Source organism: Pan troglodytes, chromosome 9, assembly GCF_028858775.2.
Source record: "Pan troglodytes isolate AG18354 chromosome 9, NHGRI_mPanTro3-v2.0_pri, whole genome shotgun sequence".
NCBI classification, from domain to species: Eukaryota; Metazoa; Chordata; class Mammalia; order Primates; family Hominidae; genus Pan; species Pan troglodytes.
In genome coordinates, this window is record NC_072407.2 from 78544604 (window position 1) to 78569525 (window position 24922).

Below are 24922 nucleotides of genomic sequence, written 5' to 3' on the forward strand. Positions count from 1 at the left end.
GTAGGGTGACTATACATTCCAATTTGCATGGGACAAGTCCTAGTTTATGTTGTTCTGGCACAATTATTAAAGTACTCCCTTTCACTCTGAAAAGTATCCCAGATAATCATATGGTTGTCCTAATTATATGGCAGGAACGATGAAGCTAGATTCTACAGCAGAAAACTCTTTGTCCTCGGTGCTGTTTGAATTATGTTACTCTTCTATGAAACCTCTTGAAATAAACTCATGATCATAAACTTTGAGACCTTCTACAAATCTAGTACTCATGTCTCTCAGTTATCTTAACTGCCCTTATCCTTGGGTGGTACATTTATGTCTGTGCTTATGTGCTCTGATGCATCTAAGCAAAGCTGTTTATCTTCCCTTGTTCTTTCCACACTCTCTCCATTCCCTCTCTCTGCCTTCCCATTATCCTCTCTGGGGTGCTTTCTTAGCAACTTCACTTTTCTTATACACAGTCTTCATATTGTGCAAACACTAGTATTTTAACTCTTTGGTGGAGTCTTCCTAGATTAGTCTTACATGGTTCACATTGCTGATTAGTCCATTAATTCAATTTGACAATTATTTATTAGTTTATACTACATACTAAGCATTATGCTAGACCCTACAGAAGAGTACAATATAGTTCTTGCCCTCCAGGAGCATAAAATCTAGATCTAGAATAGGGGATTTAAAAAATACACATGCAACTCTAGTATAAGAATTTTATTAGTAGCAAACAAAAAAATGCCAAAGACTGAAAGTTGACACTCCAGTGAGGAGAGGATAAGAAAGCATTCAAAATATTCTTTGAAAATTCATCAATTAAAAATAAATGAAAATGTTGATTTTTAACAAACATAATATGTCCCTCATTATAGAGAGTGGGTAGTTTCCTTCAGCATATTATCAGTGATAGTAATATTTTCTGAATCCGTTTGCTAAGATGGACTTTATCATTCTGTATTGACTGTGAGTCAATTATCTGCTGATTACACTTGGTTGATGCTTATTCTCCAATCATTTCTTTTGGTCTGCAGTTTCTTGAGCAATACTGGCCTTTTTTGCACTCGAGATATACAAAATATATTTTCAAAGAGGGCAGATAAAATGTTTAGTATGAGTTGGTGCAAAAAGGGGACATGAACAGTAGAAGTCTGTATATACATAATCCCAGGTTATCCTTTGAAATTGTTAGTCCTTTCCTAAGAGAGCTGTAAACCAATTAGTACTTCCCGAACATGCCATTTCATTAGTTGAATCTTTAGGGTTTTTTTTTTTTTTTTTTTGGAGATGGAGTTTCACTCTTGTTGCCCAGACTAGAGTGCAGTGGCGTGGTCTCGGCTCACTGCAACCTCCGTCTCCTGGGTTCAAGCGATTCTCCTGCCTCAGCCTCCCGAGTAGCTGGTATTACAAGCATGCACCACCATGCCCAGCTGATTTTTTGTATTTTTAGTAGCGACGGGGTTTCATCATGTTGGCCAGGCTGGTCTTGAACTCCTGACTTCAAGTAATCCACCCGCCTCGGCCTCCCAAAGTGCTGGGATTATAGGCGTGAGCCACTGCGTCCAGCTGAATCTTCAGTTTTTATTCTAAGAATGGGACATAAGTTTGCATCTTCTGTTTTTATTCTATTAGGTTGGTGCAAAAGCAGTTGCCATTACTTTTAATGGCAAAACTGCAATTACTTTTGCACCAACCTAATACATCTTTCATTGTATATTACTTTTTAAAATATTCTATAACAGAAAATTTCACAATTTAGAATAGGCATAGTTGACTGTAAGGCAGATTTTTATAATCTGCCCCTCCCCTTATCGCCTTGTATAGCTGTTTACTACATTCTTACAAAGACTAGGTCTGGGAATATATATGCTGTGATTTAAAGAGAAAGGGATTAAGATGTTGGTTGGTCTCAGGTCATGCTGATTTTCAAAGTATATGAGAATATTCCTACTTATTAAGAATGTAAGTACTACATAGTTTATTTTTCTGTTACATTGTTGCTTTTGTAGTTTTTAGCTACTTTTTTCTTTTTAAAGTAACCTTTTGATATAATTTCAAAATTACAGAACAGTTGCAAGAATGGTAAAAAGAACTCCTGTGTATACTCTTTACCTAGATTCACTACTTATTTACATTTTGCCCTATTTGCTTTGTTGTTGATTCTCTGCCCCTCTTCTGCTGTGTGTGTGTATATTTTTAAAATTTCGTAAACATGTGAGAGTAAGTTGAGCTAACATGTTTCTTATATTTACTTACATTTGTAGGCCTATATTTCTTAAGGATTCTTCTCTTTATGACTAAGATACAATTATCAAAGTCAAGAAATTTAATGTTATAATAATTATCTAATTTACAATCCATATTCAAATATTGTTAATTAGCTAATAATGTTCTTTATGGTTTTCACCTGTCCTCAATAAAATTCAGGTCGACACATTGCATTTCGCTGCATTTAACTGTTGTGGTTTTTTAATTCTCTTTAACCTGGAATAGGTCCTCAGCCTTTCTTTGTATTTCATGACTTTGATATTTGAAGAGTGTAGGTCAGTTACTTTGTAGAATATTCTTCAGTTTGGTTTTGTCTGATGTTTCCTCATGATTAGATTCATCAGGAATTCCACAGATAGGATGTTATATCCTCAGTTTTATCAGGAGAAACATGATGTCAGTTTGTCCCAGCATAGATGATGTTAACATTGATCACTTGGTTAAGATGATGTCTTCTAGTTTTCTCCACTATGAAGTTAACATGTTTCCCTTTCAGATTAATTGTAATTTGTAGGAAGGTACATGATATAAATATCATGTTCCTCATCAAACACTTATCCAGTAGTTTTAGCATCCATAGATGATTTTCCGAAGTTCATTATTCTTTGCACATTTAATAGTTGGCATTCTACTATAAGGAAAAATCAATCTTTTCTTAACTTCAGGTCCTTTTTCTGGTGACTTCTGCTACACAAGTCCTGGAATAAGGACAACGTATGCCAAGAGAATGCCTTGATTCCACTTGTGGTTTCTGAACTTCACCTACTGTCCTCCACCCCCAAGGAAGAGAAATTTTTATTTCTCAACTGTCTCCTTATAGGCTAGAATATCATCACCCTATTTTGAGACTTTCCTTGATCACCCTGAGAGGATTCATTCTTCCATGTTAGGCTTCCAATATTGCTTTGTACATCAGCTCTTTTAACACTGACAATTTTATTTTGTATGTTGTGTTTGTTTGTGTGTTATAATTGTTTTCTTTTCCACTAGACTACTAGCTTCTCAAGCTTAAAGATCATATTCATCTTCATACATATCTGGCATTTATCCAAAGAGTTCAGTTAGGACTGAGAAGGTACTCAGTAAAAGTTTCACCGAATGAACAAATAGCAGAGCAGCAGCCATAATAACTGTGGCATTGGGTTAAGCTGCAGCCTTATAAACTCATTTTTGTTGCCTGAGTCCAAAATGTTTTTTTTTTTTTTTTCTGGAGTTCCCCCTAACCTTGTGAGTGGGCCTTTTAAGTAGTAAGTAGTATACACCTAGATATGGATAGATAGCTAGGTGACCAAACCTAATGGATTAAGGCCATCCTCGCCTAGGTCACTTACTAAAGATCAGGTCATATGTCATATCGTTCCTGTGCTTTTCTTCCTAAATGGGCTTTTTCCCCTTTCTCATTTGGGAATGGGGTAGCCTAGAACGTATTTGGGAATGGGTTCCAGATTTTTTTTAAACACATATTAAAGATTATTTATATTATGCTTTGTTTCCAAAAGGTTTTAAGGTGGATTAAAATATAAGATTATATTAAGCGAAGTGGAAGAAAACAAGGAGACAAAACCAAGGGCAGAGATTTATAATGGAATAAGGCATGAGTCAAATACAAAAATGTATCTTGTAAAGACATTGCTTTCAGTAAGTCATAACTCAGTTTCTAGAATGATTTCTTTCTGAAGTTTCATGATCTCAGTACGTCAAGGTGAGGGTGGGGAATAAATCCAGGTTGAGCAGAAACATACTTATTGCAGAACTTTTCAGAGCAATTATGTGCTAATATGTATATGAAAGATTAAGAGTGGAAGATACAATATAAAATGTTCCCCAACTTTTTTGACCATGGAACCCTTTTTTTGCAGAACACCTTGAGGAACAAATGTTCTCTGGAACATTTTGGGCCTTGCTGTCTAGGCAATTAAATACTGTGAAGTCCTTGAGCTTTATGACAGTGCTTCAGAGGGAAGGTATATATTACATCGTAAAAGGGATATAGATATCTTAGGTTTAGTTTAGAAGCAATGATTTAGATGTGTAAGGTGTTCAGAATCACTTTGTATGAGCAATAGTTGGTGGAGACAGGATTTATCATGAAGAAGAGAAGATGGGGGTGGGTTGGGTTGGTGGGGACATAGGAGCTTTTGTCAGTTATCTTCAGGACTGTGATGTGGAGGAAGGAAAAGAATTGGTCTTTGTGGATACAGGAGCAGACCTAGAAGCGCTAAGTAGAAGTCACGAGACCTGTTTCTACTCAGTATGAAAAAACTTTCTGATTGTTATAACTGTGCAGAGTTGTAAGGAAACTGTCTTAGAAAGTAGTGAGTACTTTGGTGCTGGAGTTCTCAGACCCATGGGAATATTGTGAAGATTATAGTATAAGATTGATGGCAGCATTAAACAAACTTTAAGATCCCTTCTAACGGAAAAGTCTTAAGATTCTATGAAAGTATGATCTAGGCCATTTATAATAGAGACATAGGAGATATTCTTCCATAGAGATGTCTGAGTCTGCCTTTGAGTATACTGTTAAAGTGTATATCTCTAGTATCTAACGTGTAGTAGGTATCCAACAAACACTTGTTCAGTGCAGAAAGACATCTGCAAGAGATGCAGGAAGTCTAGATGAACGCACACTGCATAAGCACATGTTACTGGTGCAAGCTCCTGATTTCCTAGTCATTGCGTTCCATGACTTGATAGACAGTAGCTTCATTTAGGTCTAAGCATAAGCCAAAAGTAGGAGAGAGAATCATTTAAAGATGGGTTTTCGCATAGGTTCACACACTCATCTTGTGTCACAGGGTTGCTACAGTGATACTTATGATGGTCAGCTGCTCTTTCTGAGTATAGACAGAAAGAGATGTAGCAATTTCTCTAGTACCTACGAGGTGATGTTGTTTGGGATAATGGTCTTTGATAGATGCTCTCCTATGGAAATTTGTTTTCCCTTTTTCCTATCTCTTTCTACCTTATCTCTATAAACACAATCCCTGCCTTTTGTGGATATTCAGTGTGTCTTGTAGGGTTGGGTTGCAAAGTCATTCTTTGCCTATATCATTATGAAAATTTCTTAAGTTTGAGAGCTTAAGTTATATAAAAGGAATGGTTTCATAATATAATCAATTCTCTTAAGTTTAAATTCTACATATCTACTTAAAATGAATAAAAGCTGCTCTGTGCTTCACATGGCATTTGGTATTGCAGGATAGCATCCAGTCTTCTGTATTTCTGGGGAAGTTTAATGGAAAATTATATATCTTTATGTGGCATATATTCTACCTGGTGTTTTGGGGAGGAAAATATAGTTTGTTCATGGTAATTAAAAATTCTAGATCTATTGTATATTGATTTTGTTTTTTTCAGGAAGGCTGTTTTGTTGGAAGAGTTGTTCCCCTTGCCCCAACATTTTTCAACAACTTTGTAGCTTTAAAAAATATAAGGTTCATAGAGGGTTAAACGTTTATTATGTTTATTCTTGTTTTGGGGGCTACTTGAATTCTTTTCATTCTTCTGTGATGCTTTCACTGACCATCCCAATTCAAAGCAGCCTCTTACTTTCTGTTTGTCTTGTTTGCCCTAATCATTTGATATTTGCCCTAAGCTACAAAGCCATATATCTTTATTTGATGTTTCCCCCATTATAATCTGAATTTAGAGGAAAGAATCATGCCTTTATGTCCTCCACAATTTCCTCTATGGTGTCTTGGACAAAGGAGTTTAGGAAGTTTGTAATAGTCTAGTCCAACTTGCTTGTTTTATAGGTGGAAAACTAAAAGAATAACTTGTTGCTTGATTTGATGCACATTTAGTATTTATATGTATACCTGTATAGCATGAATATAATAAGCCTTGGATTAGGGCTGTAATTTATTTTGAAACTAACAAAGGGTCTTAGAATTCAGAACTTCCAAGCTACAATAGCAACAATAATAACATTTCTATTGGCCTTCATAGTTTATAAAGCTCATTTCCATGTATCATTTCATTGCATACTCAGAAATTCTATGAGGAAGAGAGATAATTTTATTCCCATTTTAGAGGTAGTGAAACTAAGACCCAAAGAATCAACTTGCTAATAATTGATGTAGTTGGGGCTATAATCCAAGACTTTGAGCTCCAGATGTTACACTTGTCCTGTTATATCATGCTGGTTCTAGATCATCTGTCTTTTCTTGCTGGCAGTGAACAGGATTTCCTTCAGTAATTCAGCCATCCAATAAGTGTTGACAGAATGCTCAGGCTGTAATACAACACATATTTTCAGGTGCATTGGAGAAAATAAGACTCCTACAGCATTTTGTTCTTACTATACACAAACATGCACTCACCTACACATATGCGTATCTATTTATAATAGCAATGATCACATTGAATTGTAATTTGTCTTTTTACATGTCCGTCTCCCCAGCCAGACTATGTGCTTCTTGAGCATCCTCTGATTATTCTGTGAGCTCCTTTATATCTTCAATGCCATATCTACATTCTGGCACATAAGTGTCCAGTTTGTTGTGAAATCAATGAATGAGTGAATGAATAAGTGAATTCAGAAGTGAAAGACATTATGCCTTCTAGGGGCTTATAGTCTTCTTGGGGAGATAAAGCATGAAGTTTACAATAAATAGAAAGATAAGCAAACAGACAAAAAAATTGTTTGTTTTTTTTTTTTTAAGAGAAACTTTGTTTATAGGGTTTGTTTTTTTTTAACTAATATAAAACAGATTCCCAGCCTGTAGTTCATGTAATTGCTTCCCGGCGTCAGGATTGGTCAGAACATGAGATTGCAATGGAGACTAGCCCTACCATAATTTATCAGGATGTATCCAGTGAATCACAATCAGCTACTTCAACAATCAAAGCTCTGTTAGAACTCCAACAGACAACAGGTATGAATTCACATGCTCAATTGAATGAAGCATGTTTTCTCTAGAGACGGGTTGTGCTAAAATACTACCACTGTTATTATTATTATATTATTTATTATTATTATTGCTATTATTTGAGCACATTTCCCCCCTCTGGACTTGTCTATAATCATTGGTACAGTCTGGTTTACTTGTTAGTTCAGTAAGATGTGCACAGGAATATTGAAGTACAGATGGACTATCTGTAGAAAAGAGAAAAAAAATTGACAGCTCTGTCTTGTCTCTTGCTTAAAATGGACAGTCCTATTGTTCCTTAGCACTAGAAAGGAGTAGTTCTATCACTTCTAAGCACAAGGCTAGATACAGTACAGTTGCCAGTTGCATTGAAGAATAGCAGGAGGCAGATTGAAGGGCCTTGCCATCCTCCTTGATATTGGTAGAGCACAAAACACCTTTAGTGGCCCTTGCTAACATTCTGATTTATTTTAATTTTATCTTCAGACTTATTTCTTTGAATAGTATAGGTTAGCCACTTGAGCTGTCATGCAAAGTTGTCCTCATATAACTAGATCCTATAAGTATTTCTAATTACTAAATATCTTTGATAAACTCTAGAACAAACCTGTGGAAGTTATACTGACTTTTCCTTTATAATAGGTCAAAGATTTTCAGAGTATTTAAATGACCTTAGCAATTATGTCATCCAAACCTTTCATTTTATGGATAAGTAAACTGAGATCTAGAGAGGTTATCCAGTTGATTAGTGGCAGAGTGAGACTCATCTTTTGGTTCCTAGTTCAATATCCTCTCTACTTGTAGGGTGACTTTTGTATTTTTGTTGTTGTTGTTGTTTTACTTATTTTGTTTAATTGTTTTGATTTTTGTCAGGTTATGTACTCAGTGGGTATGAACATTCAGTGGACTTAGTTACTGGTTACCGTTTATTGTAACTTCCACCTTGTTTGATCCAAAGATTACTAGCATTTAATGTAAGTCTTTGGTTAATCCTTCTGTCGGTGTTATTTTTGACCTTAGGGATTTCTTCGGTTCTTTGTCGTTGACATGCTGAGCCATTTCTCTTAATGCCTTATAGAGGTGGGGACTTTGAACGCATAGATTTTGTAGAAAAGTTGATAACAAGGTAGAAAGTGAATCTATTAATGGAAATCATTCTTGATTCCAGACTGTTATATCAGACATTTTTCTAGAAACAAAGAAGCCATTTTTTTCTAACAATGAAAATTTTTATTCTTTAAAAGTTGTTGAAGACATTGTAACATTCCTTTGGAGATATCTTGAATTTTTAATAGCTCAAATTAAACTGGTCACTGTGTTGTGCTATTCTGGGTAGATGTGTCCTAGAACAAATCATGTTATGTACTGCTTATTCACCCTTTGTTTTTAGGTTGATGAACTCAAGACCACAGGGAATACCTTGAAGAAGGGTATAGGAAATACCTTAAGGAGAGTGTACAAGATAAAAATTCAGTTGTTTGGCTTAGAGATAAAAAGGAGATGATTTTTGTGTTATTGTATGTAAGTCCTTCTTACTAGGCTGCTGAGTATGGTTATGCAAGTTGTGCACTAAACAGCCATACATAGCAATCTGCTTTTTTCTTTTCAATTCACTGTCTACTTAGTCACTGCCAGTGTGGCACCCCAGAGGTCTGGTTCATTATTCCTGTGGACAACTCTGGTTTTGGTACTTGTTTGTAATAAAAGTTAACTTTTCCCCTGACTTTTTTATGCAGTAAAGGAAAAATTGGAATCTAAACCAAGACAACCCACTATTGACCTGAGTCAAATGGCAGTGCCTATTCAGATGACCCAGGAAAAGAGACATTCTCCTGAGAGTCCATCAATTGCTGTGGTAGAGTCAGAACTAGTAGCTGAATACATCACTACTGGTAGGTGTCCTCTTAAAATGTAGTATTAAGGTAGGAGAACTACCTTCCTGGATTTCATGGGATGATTGTGGGGGGGAGAATATATTCTTTATATTTTTAGCTTTTTCCTCTTTGTTTTCAGAGCAAATTCACACCATCCTTGGGATTTACCCTGTCTTTAATGACTAGGAAAAAAAATAGGATGTTATGAAGTTTGTAGGTAATATAAAACTACAAGTCAGCCATAAATAACAACTGTGAATATACAGCAACAGTTGTAGGGAGAGGATAAAATATCTTTTGTCTAAGAATGAGTTTTGTTTGTTTTTTGTTTGTTTGTTTGTTTTGAGACAGGGTCTCACGCCCATCGCTCAGGCTGGAGTGCAGTGGCGCGATCATGACTCACTGCAGCCTCAACTTCCTGGGCTCAGGTGATCCTCCTGCCTGAGCCTCCTGAGTAGCTGGGACTACAGGTGTGTGCCACTATGCCTGGTTAATTTTTTGTATTTTTAGTAGAGATGGGATTTCGCCATGTTGCCCGGGCTGGTCTTGAATTCCTGGGCTCAAGAGATCCGTCCACCTTGGCCTCCCAAAGTGCTGGAATTACAGGCATGAGCCACTGAGCCTGGCCTAGAATAAGTATTTTTATGCATCTAGAGTTTTTAGTTTTGTGGGAAGGTGGGTCAAGGGGGAAAGAAGAAATAAAATCCAGTCCTTTTAATATTTTTCAAAAAGTAGAAAACCTTAGCCAGATGCAGTGGCTCACGCCTGTAATCCCAGCATTTTGGGAGGCCGAGGCGGGCAGATTGCTTGAGGTCAGGAGTTTGAGACCAGCCTGGCCAACATAGCGAAACCCCATCTTTACTAAAACTACAAAAATTAGCCAGGTGTGGTGGCACTTGCCTGTAGTCCCAGCTACTCGGGAGGCTGAGTCACGAGAATCCCTTGAATCCGGAAGGCAGAGGTTGCAGTGAGCTGAGACTATGCCACTGCACTCCAGCCTGGGTGTCAGAGGGAGACTCTGTCTCAAAATAAAAACAAAAACAAGCCAAAAAACCCTTAAATCCATGTAAATACTTACAAGTTCTGGTGGAAAGCAGATTAGCTATTTGTTTAAAATGTGGTCTGGCAGCAAAACACTGAGATTTTTAGATGGCATATATAGAGAAATAAAACAAGATAGATTGTTTCTCTCCTATTCTGATTAGATGACACCTGGAATACTGCTTTCTCTTTTGAACACTTTATTACTTTGAAATTTGAAATAGTTCAGAGAGCAGTAATGTGAATAATTAAAGGGTTTAAGAGAGATGACTTATGAGGCAATATGTAGAGGACTCCTTTCTTAAGTTTTCTTTAGCAGTGGTTAAAGGAGAACATAAACTTACAGATATTTGAAGGACATAAATACCAAAAAGAAAAGAAATTCTTTGGCATCATTTTAGGAGATAATATTATTAAGACTAATGGGTTAAAATTGCCAAAGGGGAAAATCCAGGTAAGATATGGAAAGCCATCTAGAATCTTTCTTTAGAGATATTTAGCAGAAAGCTAATTCAAGCAGAGGCCAGTATTCTGGGGAACATAAATAACCTCTGGGGGTAGACTAGATTCTTGCATGGTGAACAGATGAAAAGACTATGATTTCTTCCCTTACTTATCCTTTCAGAACGCACTGATGAGGGGACAGAGGTTGCTTTTCCCCTTCTAGGTAAGTGGTGTGCATCCATTTGTAGTATCACTGAAGGTAAAAGATGATTGTTTTGGGGGGAACCGCTTAAATGGATGCGCTCTACTCTCATCTGGTAGAGGAAAGGTAAGCTCCACTTAGTGAAAGGAAGAGAGATTTTTCTTTTGTAGAATAGTGGAATTCTTTCTCAGAAATGAGCATTTTGACAGTGGAAAAAAGAGTTCTTTAAAATAATAAAAATGACTGCTTTATGGTGTTTATATGGCCCAGTTAAGGTCACTTCAGCTATTTTCCAAGACTTTATTCTGTGACCTTCTTCCATAATCTCCACCCATGATATCCACAGCCATATTGAGCATTTTCTTTGACTTAAAAGCCAGCTGCTTGGCCTGCCCTTTGTATCATTCTGCAGTGGGTACTAGTTCTCTCTAATTTTCCTGAACTCTGGAGAATTACCGTGAAGTAATTTATAGTTGAAGGAGAATTATTTTTAAATAGACTTAGTTGATCTTTTTAAAATCCATTTCACTTAATAAAAAAATGCTTAATGTAATAATTATGAAGATTAATATGGGTGGTAGAAGTGTTCCATATAATTTGATAATTTCATCTGAAATGTATTTTTTATTTTCACATGTCATTCATTTCTGATGCTTTCATTTAAAAAATATTAATTTGCTTAATTTTAATATTATTATAATTTGTTTTTTCTACTCAGTCATATTGTAAATTACTTCAGTCATTGTTGTTTTAGTGTAAACCTTGACTATCTTTTTTTCGATTATGTTGAGCACATATGGAAGATTTTATTAACTCACGTAATTTAACATGTGCATACAAAGCATACTGTGAAATATTGTAAGATACTACAGAACATTTATAAAACAATACTGGTGATGCTGCCTATAATCTCAAATCACATGTAGATATATGTATAGCAACAATAGAAACACTGCATTTGTGAATATAGATAGAATGTGTCATAAAAAATAAAGCCTATTTATATTTCACTGGATAGTTTTAAAGTTAGTCCTTATAATACATAAATGGCATTTTTACATTGATTTCCATAGTGATCATCTTACTCTTGAACACCCCACTATGACTTTTCTAAACAGGAAGTCAGTGCTATTTGAAATTATAGATCAGGGTATATGAACATTGGAATCATGGGTTATTGAGAAAGTTTCAATAATCCCAAAAGCCTTAGCTAATTTACAGATATATTGTATTTTTATCTGTTTCTAATTCAAAGGGTTAGTTTCCCAGTAATCATATGCATTTTTAAAGCTCTGTGGACTGTGTAAAAAGTTGAAGTTGAGGCCAAGTGTGGTGGCTCATGCCTGTAATCCCAGCACTTTGGGAGGCCGAGGTGGGTGGATCACTTGAGGCCAGGATTTCAAGACCAGCTTGGCCATCATGGCAAAACCCTGACTCTACTAAAAAATACAAAAATTAGCCTGGCGTGGTGGTGCACACATGTAATCCCAGCTATTCAGGAGGCTGAGGTATGAGAGTAACTTGAACCCGGGAGGCGGAAGTTGCAGTGAACAGAGATTGTGCCATTGCACTCCAGCCTGGGTAACAGAGCAAGACTGAGTCTCCAAAATAAATAAACAAATGAATAAAAAGTTGAAGCTGGTAAAATTTGATAGATTGGTTACTTCATGGGACCTTTGTAGCAATAGAATAAGAAGCAGGGATGTTTCCTATACTGCAATCTTACCCATTTGTGCCAGGTGAGCTAAATTTGAGATGATAGAACAGATTTTTCTATTATTTTGTTAACTCTTTATATTTGTTTAGTACTTTATAGTTTAAGGACAATTTTTCAGTCTGTTACTTCATTTGGTCCTCTTCTAGGTAGAAACAGCAAGCCTTTATTATCCCATTAAAATAAAATCAATCAAACAAAACAAAACCTCTTAAGTTTTAGAGGCTAATAGAGGATGAGTGACCTCTTCAAATTCACTTGGCTGTTTGATGGTAGAACAGGACAGGATCCAAGCGTGATTCTTGATTCAGTTTATTTTCTGCATTATCACCCAGACCTTTAGATTTTTAGGAACTGTAAGGTTGTGAGACAGAATCACTTAATACAAAGGAGTGAATGCTACTAATGTTTTTATTGCATGTCGAACTGAGACCAAGAGATTAAAGAATGTGTATTGCCTTACTTTCCTTAAAGATATTATTTTGGGATTACAGAAATTGATTACTGCTTTGTTACCTTAATGGGATGAAAGTCATTGGAGAAAGTGAGTACAGCTCATGGGAGGATGCAACTTTAAGGGGTTTGTTCCTCCTTTGTGATAAGAGTTTTCACAGTGCTTCCGTATACATTTCTCATCTCATCCTTATAATAGCTCTGTTATTCCCATTTTGCAGATGAGGAAACAGTCTCAGAGAAGATAAGAGACTTTCTTAGAGTCACACAGCTCATAGATGGGCAGACTGTGGTCTTCTGCCTCCTAGTTCACAATACTACACTTTCTTTCTGTGATACAAGCTCACAGACATTTGTTTAAAATGACTACTGGTTACAGATGCTGTGGTGATTTCTGGAGAAATATCATCACCTCCTCTATTTTCAGTCAGCCATCGCTCCCAGCCCCAACAGCCTTCCCAGCCCCAGCGGACCCTGCTCCAGCATGTGGCTCAGTCACAGACCGCAACACAGACTTCGGTGGTGGTGAAGTCCATCCCAGCATCTTCCCCTGGAGCAATCACCCACATTATGCAGCAGGTTGTATCTCTTCTTTTTCTTCCTATCTTCTGCAACTGCCCATGCTTGAAATAAGATTCAGTGTCATCTTGTATTTTAAGAGGAGAAATAATTGGAACGTAGAGTGTTTGTGTAATTCTTTTCTAAGAAATGAGTAGAGGAAATGAATTAAGAGTCTTAACACCAGAAAATAATTCTGAAACGGTATTCTTAAATCTGTGAACTCTTACCATTTCAAAAGGGTGAGAATGTCTAGATGAATCTAATGACATCAGAATTGGTCACTGTTTTTGTGTATTTTACTGTGGAAGAATGTATCATTGAGGTAAATAAGATTTTCAAATGAAATAACATTTGGCTTGTTTAGCTGTTTGCTGCTGGGTTTGTAGTTTGTTTTTTGTTTTTTGTTTTTTGGGTTTTTTTTTTTTTGCTTTTATAATGAATCCTCATAGTAACATTATGATTAAGGAGGAAAATAAATATTTGATTTTTTTAACTATACATGGTCAATTACAGAGGAAGAGATGCAACAGAAAGTTGAGAATATAAATCTAATGTAAAACAGGACATCTGGTATTAAGGGTAATGGGGAAAAGGAAAAATATGTTAATAGGTTGATTTTGTGTCGGATACTGTGCTTTGAGCTTTAAGTAAATTGTTTGATTCTTACTATGATCTTGCAAGGTGGGTGTGTTATCCCTCTTTTACAAGTGAGGAAACTTTTATGCTCACTTCAGTAAGAAAGTAAGAAACTTGCTCCAGGTGGCAGAGCCAGGATTTAAACCCAAAGTGAACTGCCTCTGTTAAATAGTTATATCATGGATATCAGATTAAAGCATGACTTATCATTAGTAGTCACATAAGTCACCATCACTCACATGATGATGAATCTAACTGTAGGCAAACTACTGGAAAGAAAGGCAACGGAGAATGTTGAATTGAAAGCCTGTATGTGCAAAGTCATTATGGTATAGGGGAGAGTCACAATTGAATCTCAAAATTTTATAGTTTAGGATTTAAGTGTAGCATATGATAAGGCAGTAGGGAGGATGGGGATAGGGTGGATCTTGCTGTGTCATTGAGGGAAGCCAACTGGCTGGAGGTTTTGTTGGGCGGCAGGTCTCAGCCTGGAGTCCGGCCCTCACCTGGCAGCTCCTGACATTGACCTTTCTCCGGACACCTAGAAAGGTCTGACAGGCTGGCCCTAACCGTGTCACTCAAGATGATGCCTCCTCACAACACTTATCACTGACACTGGGCACTCTGCCTTTCTACTGACAGGAATGCTGTTGTCCCCTCCTCAGTCTCCTTCCGTCCTGGGAGCCAGGGCTCTGGGATCTGAGCAAAGGGGCGAGGAATGCTAGTCGAGAGGTGCTTCATGCAGACCTTGGTGAAGCCCGAAGAATGATCTTCATCCATGCAGGGGGCTCTCTGTGGGGACTGGGACAGGCACAGGTCTCAGACAATCTCCTGACCTTCCAGATAGCACTGGACCTACACATAGCCATGGTGGGCTTCTCTGAACCTTGGCTTTTCTCGGGACCTCATGGCTTGGTTACCGCTTTTAGAGAGGTTAACATCATGAATAGGCCAGACGGCTGTTTCCTGAGCCAGGGAGCCTTTCTCTTCTTTTTCCGTGTTTGGTTGTGCTTGCAGGGCCATCTTATTCTTCTAATCTGTAAGTTCTGGACCCTCTAAGACTTTTCTTATAGTAGTAAGTAGACCAGTTTTCGAAGCACTTACGTCTGAGAGTTGAAATTGCAAGTTGCAATAGAAAGCTCCTTGAGGTTTCTTGGCCTTTCTAGGTTCTTCTGAAAATTTTTGAGTGAATCTCGTAAGTCTTTTTCAGTTAAGAGGAAAATGTAGCAATGTAGATGTTTTTCTTATTTCATTCTTACTTTGTGCCTTTTTTACTTAGGCATTAAGCAGTCACACTGCTTTTACCAAACACAGCGAGGAACTTGGAACTGAGGAGGGCGAGGTTGAAGAGATGGACACTTTAGACCCTCAGACAGGTCTGTTTTACCGATCTGCCCTGACTCAGTCACAGTCAGCTAAACAGCAGAAACTTAGCCAGCCCCCGCTGGAACAGACTCAGCTGCAAGTGAAAACTCTGCAGTGCTTCCAGACTAAACAGAAGCAGACCATCCACCTGCAGGCAGACCAGCTCCAGCACAAACTCCCGCAAATGCCCCAGCTTTCCATCAGGCATCAAAAACTCACCCCTCTCCAGCAAGAACAAGCACAGCCCAAGCCAGATGTACAGCACACACAGCATCCCATGGTGGCCAAAGACAGGCAGCTTCCTACCTTAATGGCACAGCCCCCGCAAACTGTAGTACAGGTGCTTGCAGTGAAAACCACGCAGCAGCTCCCTAAACTGCAGCAGGCTCCGAACCAACCAAAAATCTACGTGCAACCCCAAACCCCCCAGAGCCAAATGTCGCTCCCAGCTTCTTCAGAGAAACAGACGGCAAGCCAGGTAACGGAATATTGATAGCATGCAAAGTTAAACTTCTCTGTTCACGGAAAAAAAAATGAGAACATCACGACCCTATCATGATATCAGTGCTTTCTCCTGGCAAGAGGAAACCCAAAAGCCTTATTACGCTGGTATTACTTTGCCCCATCAGAAGGTTGACATTAGGGAAGAAATGCACGCATTAATATGTAGGAAGAAAAAAAAGCATAGCACTCAAAACTTGATTTTTCAGGCAGTTTTTATTGAAATCACTTCAGCATTGACCAACAGTGCATAGAAGCGATATCCCTAAATTATTTTTATTTTTTGGTATAAAATATTTATTTCCATGCCTGTAAACTCTGATTTCTGTGGTAATAATGCTAAGTAAACTACAGTCTTTTAAGGAACTTCATTGAACATCTTTCTTTGTAGTTTATATCATAGCCATCTAGTTAAATTTATTTTTTAGATTTATCTTCTAGATTACAGAGGAATTATTGGTGGATAATTGAAAGCAAAATTATATTAGCAAAACCGGTGGCTCTGGAGTGATGTATATGTATGTATATATTATAAATACATATATATAGGATATGTTTGTATACATGTATTATGAAGCAAAAGATTGGAAAAAATCTTTTTATTTTAAAAAGCAGAAGATTATATGAAATAATTTGAGCCAGGTTGAAGGTGTACTGTTTAGGGCTGTAAACCCCAAAGGAAAACTAGGCTGCTGAGACTACTTTTTTCTTTATTGCTATAAACCTTGGCTGGCTGAACAAAGGTTCTTTCAACCCCTCCTCTTTCTCTAGGTTTTGTAAAAGTAACCAGATCCTTACTATCCAGCCCTCTTTTTAAAACAGCAAGCTTCAAAACTGTCTTCCTAGTATAGCGCACGAATGTTTCTTTTGCCATATTGTCTGGGGTGTTTGATTAGATTTTCTCAAAGAGATGTAGCTATAACACACACAACCCCAATTTATTTTCAGGTGGAGCAGCCAATTATAACCCAAGGATCCTCTGTTACAAAGATAACTTTTGAGGGGCGCCAGCCTCCCACAGTTACAAAGATAACTGGTGGCAGTTCTGTGCCTAAGCTGACATCACCAGTTACAAGCATATCTCCCATTCAGGCCTCTGAGAAGACAGCAGTGTCTGACATTTTGAAAATGTCTTTGATGGAAGCTCAGATTGATACAAATGTAGAACATATGATAGTGGATCCCCCAAAGAAGGCTCTTGCCACTAGCATGCTCACTGGTGAAGCAGGATCATTACCCTCCACCCACATGGTGGTGGCAGGGATGGCGAATTCCACTCCCCAGCAACAGAAATGTAGAGAGTCCTGTTCGAGTCCATCCACTGTTGGCTCTTCCCTAACGACAAGGAAAATTGATCCACCAGCAGTGCCTGCGACAGGCCAGTTCATGCGTATTCAGAATGTAGGCCAAAAGAAAGCTGAAGAGAGTCCAGCAGAAATTATCATCCAGGTAAGAATTGGAAGGAAAATGAGAAATCTTGTGCATCTTGGGGGTTGTGGGTTTGTTTGATATGTTTTTGACTTGTCACAGGAAGAATCAAGCCAAGACAGCAGGAAGACATAGATATTATCTTTGAGATGGTATTTGACAAATTTGGTTTAACACCTATTACAAAAATACAAATTTATTTATTTTCTGGAAGAGGATCAGAAAATTGATGGACATTGTCACCCAGCACACTGTAAAGGCAATAAAGAGCCCATGTGTCAGTTTGATTTTGTAAGATACAAGCTATACTTGCCAATGTGTTCACTCATTAAGTCAACCCAGAAGATAGGAAGTTTCTGGGTTCAAATTTTGTACTCCTCAATTTTTGCTCAAAAAATTCTGGAATGTAACTGGATTGCACTTCTATTTCAAGTTAATTTGGGGGACCCTTTTCTTGGAAAAACAGTTCTTGTTCTTGATCCAAATTTATGACTCAGGACAATCAAACCTCAACTGCAATGTCTGGAGAGACATGTTCTAAGGTGATATTTTAAAATAATGTTTATATTTAATTTGGGACTAACCATGAACTTTACTGTTTAATTCAATCATTGTTATTAAAAAATCTTGTTTGGTTTCTGTCATGCCTTGGTAAGTACAGGCTAATTAACACAATAGAATTATTCATTGATAATAGATGGTACCTCACATTCCCTTGATTCTAAAAATCATCTCTTGTCATGCATAATAGGTCAAGACTAAAGAATTACTGAGTCCAGGCTACCCCTTAGAAGTTGTATTTTATTTCCCTCTCTCCTTGCAAGGTATCAGGTTGTTTTCTTGACATTTGTCATTCTTTGCTCAACAGATATATAGCTTGGAAGGTATCAGAATAGCACATTTTAGTTAATTGAGAATTTGGATTTATTGAAATGTGAGTAGACTAGGATTTACCATCAATTCATTATGGTAAACTTTCTCTTTGCCATGATCCCAAGCTATGGGAGAATGCAAATTGACAATGTTAAACCAATTAAGGTAGAATTAAATATAGAGGAAGTGCTTAAAGGCAAGTAGAAATGGCCATTGAATTATTAAAATAATTTGTTTCCCTTTGTAAAAACAAATGTAAATGAAGTAAATATTTCCTGACAAAAGGATTTGTGATTTTTTTGTATTTTCCCCTGAAGAGGTAAGGTGTGGTGGAAAAGGAATGGTTTTCTGGCTTTGCCATTCATTGTATGATTTTGGGCAAGGCTACTTAACGTCATTTTGCCTTGGATTTCTCATCAGTAAAATGGGAATCAGTAATGCCTACTTTACAGGATTGATACAAGGATTACACAAAATCAAGCACCTAGCACAGTACGTGGCTCATAGTTGTTGTCTAACAGATGGTAACTATTACTGTTTTTACCAAAATTATCATGCCTACTGGGGGCTTAGATTCCTATACTCACTAAATTAAAAATCATTTTGAACAGCTTATTTGGGAATTATTTTTCTGCACTTTATAAACAGGAGTGAAAATGTAATTTGCTTCATGTATCAAGGATGATAGTTAATGGATAGGTTCTTTACAGAATTCGCAGCCAGCTTTTAGCATGTCCCATGTGCTAGGTGTGCTATGTCAGAGGTAAGGACAGCAGAGTGATTAACAACCAAACTTTTGGAGTCAGAGATCCCTAGATGTGATTTCTACCTGTATCCACTATGTAACAGCACTGTGGGTTTGGGCAACTAAACTAACCTATATATCTCTTTTTCTTTACCTATGAAGTGGAAGCGTTAACATCTACTTCAGAGGGTTGTTTTGAGGATTAAGTGAGAAAATGTATATAAAGCACCTAGTCAAGTGTCTGTGTAGAGCAATGCTCAATAAAGATAGCTCCTATTATTATACTCATCATTAATATATTGTTAGAGCATTTTCAGGTCTTATTAGTTATGTTTAGCTTTGATCTGAAGTATTGATTTGCTGAGTCTGTAAAGTGCTTTGATTCTAGAAGAATGCTCTATAAAAATTCAACATGTTTGATATTAAATGCTTTGAATGAAAAGCATTGCTCTTTGTGGACAGTCTGTATTTTATTCATTGGTTGATTTGTTCATTCATTCATTTATTCCACATGTATGTTTAACTACTGTGTTCCAGGCACAGTGCTAAGTGCTGAGAATAGGGAAGTAAACAAGATGTATCTTCTATTATAAAAGAGTCTATATATGTGGAATTCATAGACTTTTAGAACTGCAACGATCTTCACAGTGTATCCTCCAACTATCTTATTTTACACAAGATTAATGTGGGGCTCAAAGAAGTAGAGTGACTTACTCAGAGGCCCACAGCAAGCCAGAGACAAAGCTGAACTAAAATCCAGGCCTCTTGACCTTGTCTAATAGTCTTACACAATTATCAGGTATGTGGAAAAAAGGAGCAGAAACAAACAAACAGAACTTCGTGACTCCAGAACCAATGCGTAGGCATCTTGCATTATTTTCTTGACAGTGTAATTTATATTTTCCCCAGTAAAGGGTTATTTTGGTCAGGTGTATTTGCAAAGTGCTGATATTCAACTTTGCTCTGGGGTTTTTAATGTTAAAAATGTGTATTTATTCATCAAGTGTTTATTGAGCCTCTTGCTGTGTTCCAGGCCTTGTTCAAAGCTCTGGGCATCTAGCAATGAGTAAGATAGTCAAGATCTGTGCTCTGTCCACGTTCTCTTGGAGCTTACATTTTAAGAGTAAGAAACAATTTAACAGATGATAAATGCAATGAACAAAAATGTAACAGAATGTAATAGAGATGGGGGTGGGATGAACCCACTACTTTTGGGTTGGTGGTCATGGAAGGAAAGCTTTTCCAAGCATTTGAACCAAGTTGCAGATGACAGGACAGAGCCAACCATGCCATGATTTGGAGGAAGAATATTCCAGGAAGAGAGGAAGGACTAGTACAAAAGCACTAATGTACAAGTGAGTTTGGCATGAGGCTGGTAGCCATGGTAGGGTGTTTGGTTGTATAGTGAGTACAATAGGAAACAATGTTGGAGTTTTAAACAAGAGTATGACATGAACTGATAAACCTTTTTAAAGGATGTCTAATAAAGAGGAAAAAGAATCTGACAAGGCAGTGTACCTATGATATTTACTTACACAGAGGTCTACAGCAAGTGTTCTTCTACTGGTACTCGTCTTGCAGATAATAAAGGGCAAAATTAGGCTACATTTACATTTACATTTGCTTAATAATAAATGAAAGCTTCATTCAAAGTTCTTCTCTTGAATTAGGCAATAGATTTGAGCCTCCTTTGTTAGAAGAGGCACCATAAAGGAGTGGAAAGATTGCTTTCAGTTGTACAAGATTTGGATTTGAATCTTGGCATTAACCCTGACCAACTGTGTGACTTTGGTTCAGTCATCTACCCTCTCAGTTTCCTCATTTGTAAATGGGAATAATAATTTTCTTATAGTGTTGTCACAGGGATTTAGCAGAATATGATGGGATTTAGTAGAATGTGATGTGTGAAAGCACCTTGCACAGTGCCTGGCATGTAGTAGTTGTCCAGTTGTCCAAAAAATGTCAGTTTTCTTTTTTTTTTTTTCTTGGTATTGTTGGGGAAGTTATTCTGCTACCTTTTCTTACCATAAAGATTCTCCTGTGTCTTCTCTTCCAGGCTATTCCTCAGTATGCTATTCCTTGTCACTCCAGCTCCAATGTGGTGGTGGAGCCCAGTGGGCTTCTTGAGCTAAACAACTTCACTAGTCAACAGCTGGATGATGAGGAGACAGCAATGGAGCAGGACATAGACAGTAGCACGGAGGATGGAACTGAACCCAGCCCTTCTCAGAGCTCTGCTGAACGGTCCTAGTGTTTGGACACAATAGTGCACTTTAAAACCTGCTTGGTTACCAAGTGTCCAGGGAAACCCTTGTATTTTGATGACTAAAAAGAGCACTTTGCCCGTACTTAGGCTGTGGACCCTAAAACAGCAGTGTTTCAACAAGATGTTGCTGCAGGAGCAGCTTTTTAAAACAAGATAAAACTCACAGGGGAATGTACTTTTTAAAAAAAAAATGAAAAAGAAAAAAAAAGCTGCACATTTACAGTGACTTAAGACCTGGTCTTCTTTCTCTGTTGGATCATGGCCGGTGAAAAAGTTTTGTCTTGCAGTGGAAAGAGACTTCCTGTGAATGTTTCTCAACTGGTTTCTACTGAGCAAAATACCATCTAAAAGGAGAACGTGAATAGTTGTATTTTGAAATGATGTGTCAGGAAAAGTTTTTTAAAAACTTGTATGTTTTTGCAAATCCCTGGAAGTGTTGAATTGGTTAAAATTTTACATTTGCTCAGTTCATAATTAGTTTATAAACACCTAGAATAATACTGGCATTAAAGAATCCTTGTTGGATGGTAGAAATCAGATCCCTAACCAGTGGGAGGTACTTTTTGGGTGGCTTGTGCATTCTTATCAGTTGTGTGCTAATTTATTGTATTGTTCCTTTGTGCTCTAAGCAGCACACTTGCCTTCTATTTATTTAAGTGTAAACATTTCAAAGCAGGCCGTACTCCTTCTGACAAATTTCTTGTAAACCAGGATTGCCTACGCTTTCCACTGTCGTCGTCTCCCCACTTTCCCTCTTCCTTTAAGAAAACTTACTAAAAAATGTTTCATTGTGAAGCAGAGGAAAAGAAACGTTTTCAGACCTAAAGGAAATGTTTGGTCATGTTAAGAAAACAAATTATTCATTCATATGATGCTTTCTTAACGTTGAAATTGCACATTCACATTGGACTGAGACTTTGAAAATAACTTTTACATACTTTTGTTTAAGCCCCTTTGAAATGTATAAAAAGTTCATTTACAGTTCTAAATGTAATGTTTTTAAGCCTTCTATCTTTTTAGGACACAGTTTGTTTAAGCAATATGTTTTGGTCTTGTGATCACTGTCTGTCACAAGTAGAGTGAAAGGGGTAAGGGGGTGGGAGGGTAAGAGTTTTGACAAGTTGTGGCAAAGGAAACTATACTTTTCATTTTTAAAAATGTAAATAGAAAAGTTTTTAACGGTTTTATATAGATTTCACTATAAATAAGCATTTTAAGACTGACAAATGTTGAACTGTACATACATTTATCAGCATAACTGCCCAGTTTTTTTGGTGCTGAAGTACTGTAAGTAGAATTCATCAACAGTCTCCTAATTTTTGCATCTACATCTGGGGGGAAAAAAGCTGTGATACTATAGTTAATAAATTCCCACTAGAGTGACACTGAAGATTTAAACACAAGCATTCATAAGATGCACTGATCTCTGGTGGTTGTCACTAGTTCTGCTAGGTGATAATGATTTACCCATAGATGGAGCTGTTGGATATTATTTTATTGTACAAATTCATGTTTAAAAAACTTTGTGACTGTTTCTAGTTAAGTAATTTTTTAACCTTTCTTGGGTCATAGACTTCTTTGGTAAACTATGAACTCTCACCAAAAAGATACACATGCAACATGTTAAATACATGTTAGACTTTGCATACAATTTTAGGGGCTCATGGGCCTCTAAGCCTATCCATGTATTCCAGGTTAAGCCCTCTGTTATGATCAATCCATTACTTACAGATTAAGTTTTTATAAAATAAAGTATCTTTTAAATATTCATGGATCAAGTAACAAGAGCAAACTTGAATAAAGTTATGTTCTACATATTTTGGCAGCATAGCATACCTGTGTCCCTTGAGAATTTAGCCTTCATATGTTTCTGCAATTGGAATGGCAAATAAAAGTGCTATCATCTACATTTTTTTTAAAAATTACAAATATTAAGAAATTATCAAGTGAAATTTAAAATTTTTCTTTTAAAGGTGTTAATTCCAAATAGAGCATGCATTCATTTATTTATTCAACAAATATTAATTGAGCATCTTCTGTATGACAGGTAGTATTCTGTGCACTGGGGGTACCATAGTGAACAAACAGGAAATCCTATCCTTATGAAGTTTATAAACAGGGCTTCCTGCTCATGAAATGGATACAAGGAATGAAGACAGGAAAAAATAAGAACAATACTTAGGTTTTTTTATAAAGTGGATAGATGATGATGCCATATATGGATTTTCAGACATCCCTTTACTGAAAGTCTTAGCATTATATCTATTAGTATTCCACATTTAAGTACATAATTTAAAAGTAATTTAAAGTCATCTCTTTGAAGGATATTAACAAATTACAATGCAAATGCTACAGAATTTTTAGAATCCTAACAACTATTAGGCAGTGATAAGAAAAATCCATTTGGTTTAAAGTAAACTTTAATAAGTGCCTAGTATTGCAGATGCAGTTTATGGTGAACTTAGAGGATTAAAAACCAAAGGGGGCTTCATTGAGATATTCACATGCCATAAACTCTCCCATTTAAAGTATGCCGTTTAATGGTTTTAGTATATTCACAGAGTTGGGCAAGCCATTACCACAATCAATTTGAGAACATTTTCATTAATCACAAAAGAAATCCTGAAATGAAACCACCACCACCATCGCTCCAGCCCTGGGTGGCCACTCATCTACTTTCTGCCTCTTATGGATGTGCCATAAGAAATGTGGACATTTCATATAAATGAGATTATATAATATGTGGTCTTTTGTGACTTCTTTCACTTAGCGTATTTTCAAGGTTCATCCATGTTGTAGAATGTGTCAGTACTACATTTCTTTTTATGGCCATTCCATTGTGTGAAATATATCACATTTTGTTTACCCGTTTATCAGTTGATGGATATTTGCATTGTTTACACTTTTGGGCTATTATGAATGATGCTGCTATGAACAATTTGTGTGCAAGTTTTACGTATTTTCATTTCTTATGGGTATATACCTAGGAGTGAAATTGCTGGGTCATACAGTGACTGTTTAACCTTCTGAGCAAGTGCCAGACTCTTTTCCACAGGGACTGCATATCAGCAGTCTATAGGAGTTTCAGTTTCTCCACATCCTTGCCAACACTTGCTGCTGTTTGTCTTTTTGATTCTAGTCATCCTCATGTATGAATTGTAAAGTGCTACCCCATTGTGGTTCTAATTTCCATTCCTCTGATGGCTAATGATGAGCATCTTTTCATGTGCATGTTGGCCATTCATGTATCTTTGGAGAAATACCTCTTCAGCTTCCTTGCCCATTTTCCAATTATTTTCTTTTTCTCTCATTTTAAATTGAGAATTTTTGAAGTATAGGAAATACTACTAGTCTTAGGAGAAAAGTAATGTTTATCACCCTTAAAATCCTAGGTTAGGTTCTAGTTCTGCCTCTCTAATGTAACAAATTGCTTAGCAGTATTAAAACGGTATAGCTTCATAATTGAAAACTTGCTTTTAATTACATTTCTTTGTGAGGTTCTCACAGTAGCCTGCTAAGGTAGGAGACTTAGTACAAAGGAAATAGTAGTCAGGCGGTCTGGATTTGACCCTTAGACTCTTCTGTGTATTGATCATGTGAATTTTAGCAAGTCACATTTCCTCTCCGAGTCAGTTTCTCCATAATAAAAGTGAATATTTCTAACCCCATGGGACTATTATGAAGAC

The 24922-nt window shown here is 36.9% G+C and overlaps 1 protein-coding gene across 36 annotated transcripts in view; it reads left to right on the forward strand.

Annotated features, from left to right (window-relative positions):
* The window catches only part of EMSY (EMSY transcriptional repressor, BRCA2 interacting), a 107791-nt gene extending 84738 nt beyond the window's left edge, over positions 1 to 23053 (forward strand). For 8 of the 36 annotated variants that reach the window (XM_016921642.4, XM_054662544.2, XM_054662549.2 and 5 more), the window contains 6 exons: positions 6975 to 7139; positions 8870 to 9025; positions 13241 to 13440; positions 15338 to 15901; positions 16873 to 17373; positions 21027 to 22619. In XM_016921642.4, the coding sequence (XP_016777131.1) occupies positions 6975 to 7139; positions 8870 to 9025; positions 13241 to 13440; positions 15338 to 15901; positions 16873 to 17373; positions 21027 to 21221 (1781 nt within the window). In that variant the 3' untranslated portion in view covers positions 21222 to 22619. Of the gene's footprint in view, positions 1 to 6974; positions 7140 to 8869; positions 9026 to 10673; positions 10716 to 13240; positions 13441 to 15337; positions 15902 to 16872; positions 17374 to 21026 lie in introns of all 36 variants that reach the window. The other 28 variants (XM_016921655.4, XM_063784355.1, XM_016921653.4 and 25 more) reach the window with 12 other exon arrangements.
* Positions 23054 to 24922: the final 1869 nt, after the last annotated feature.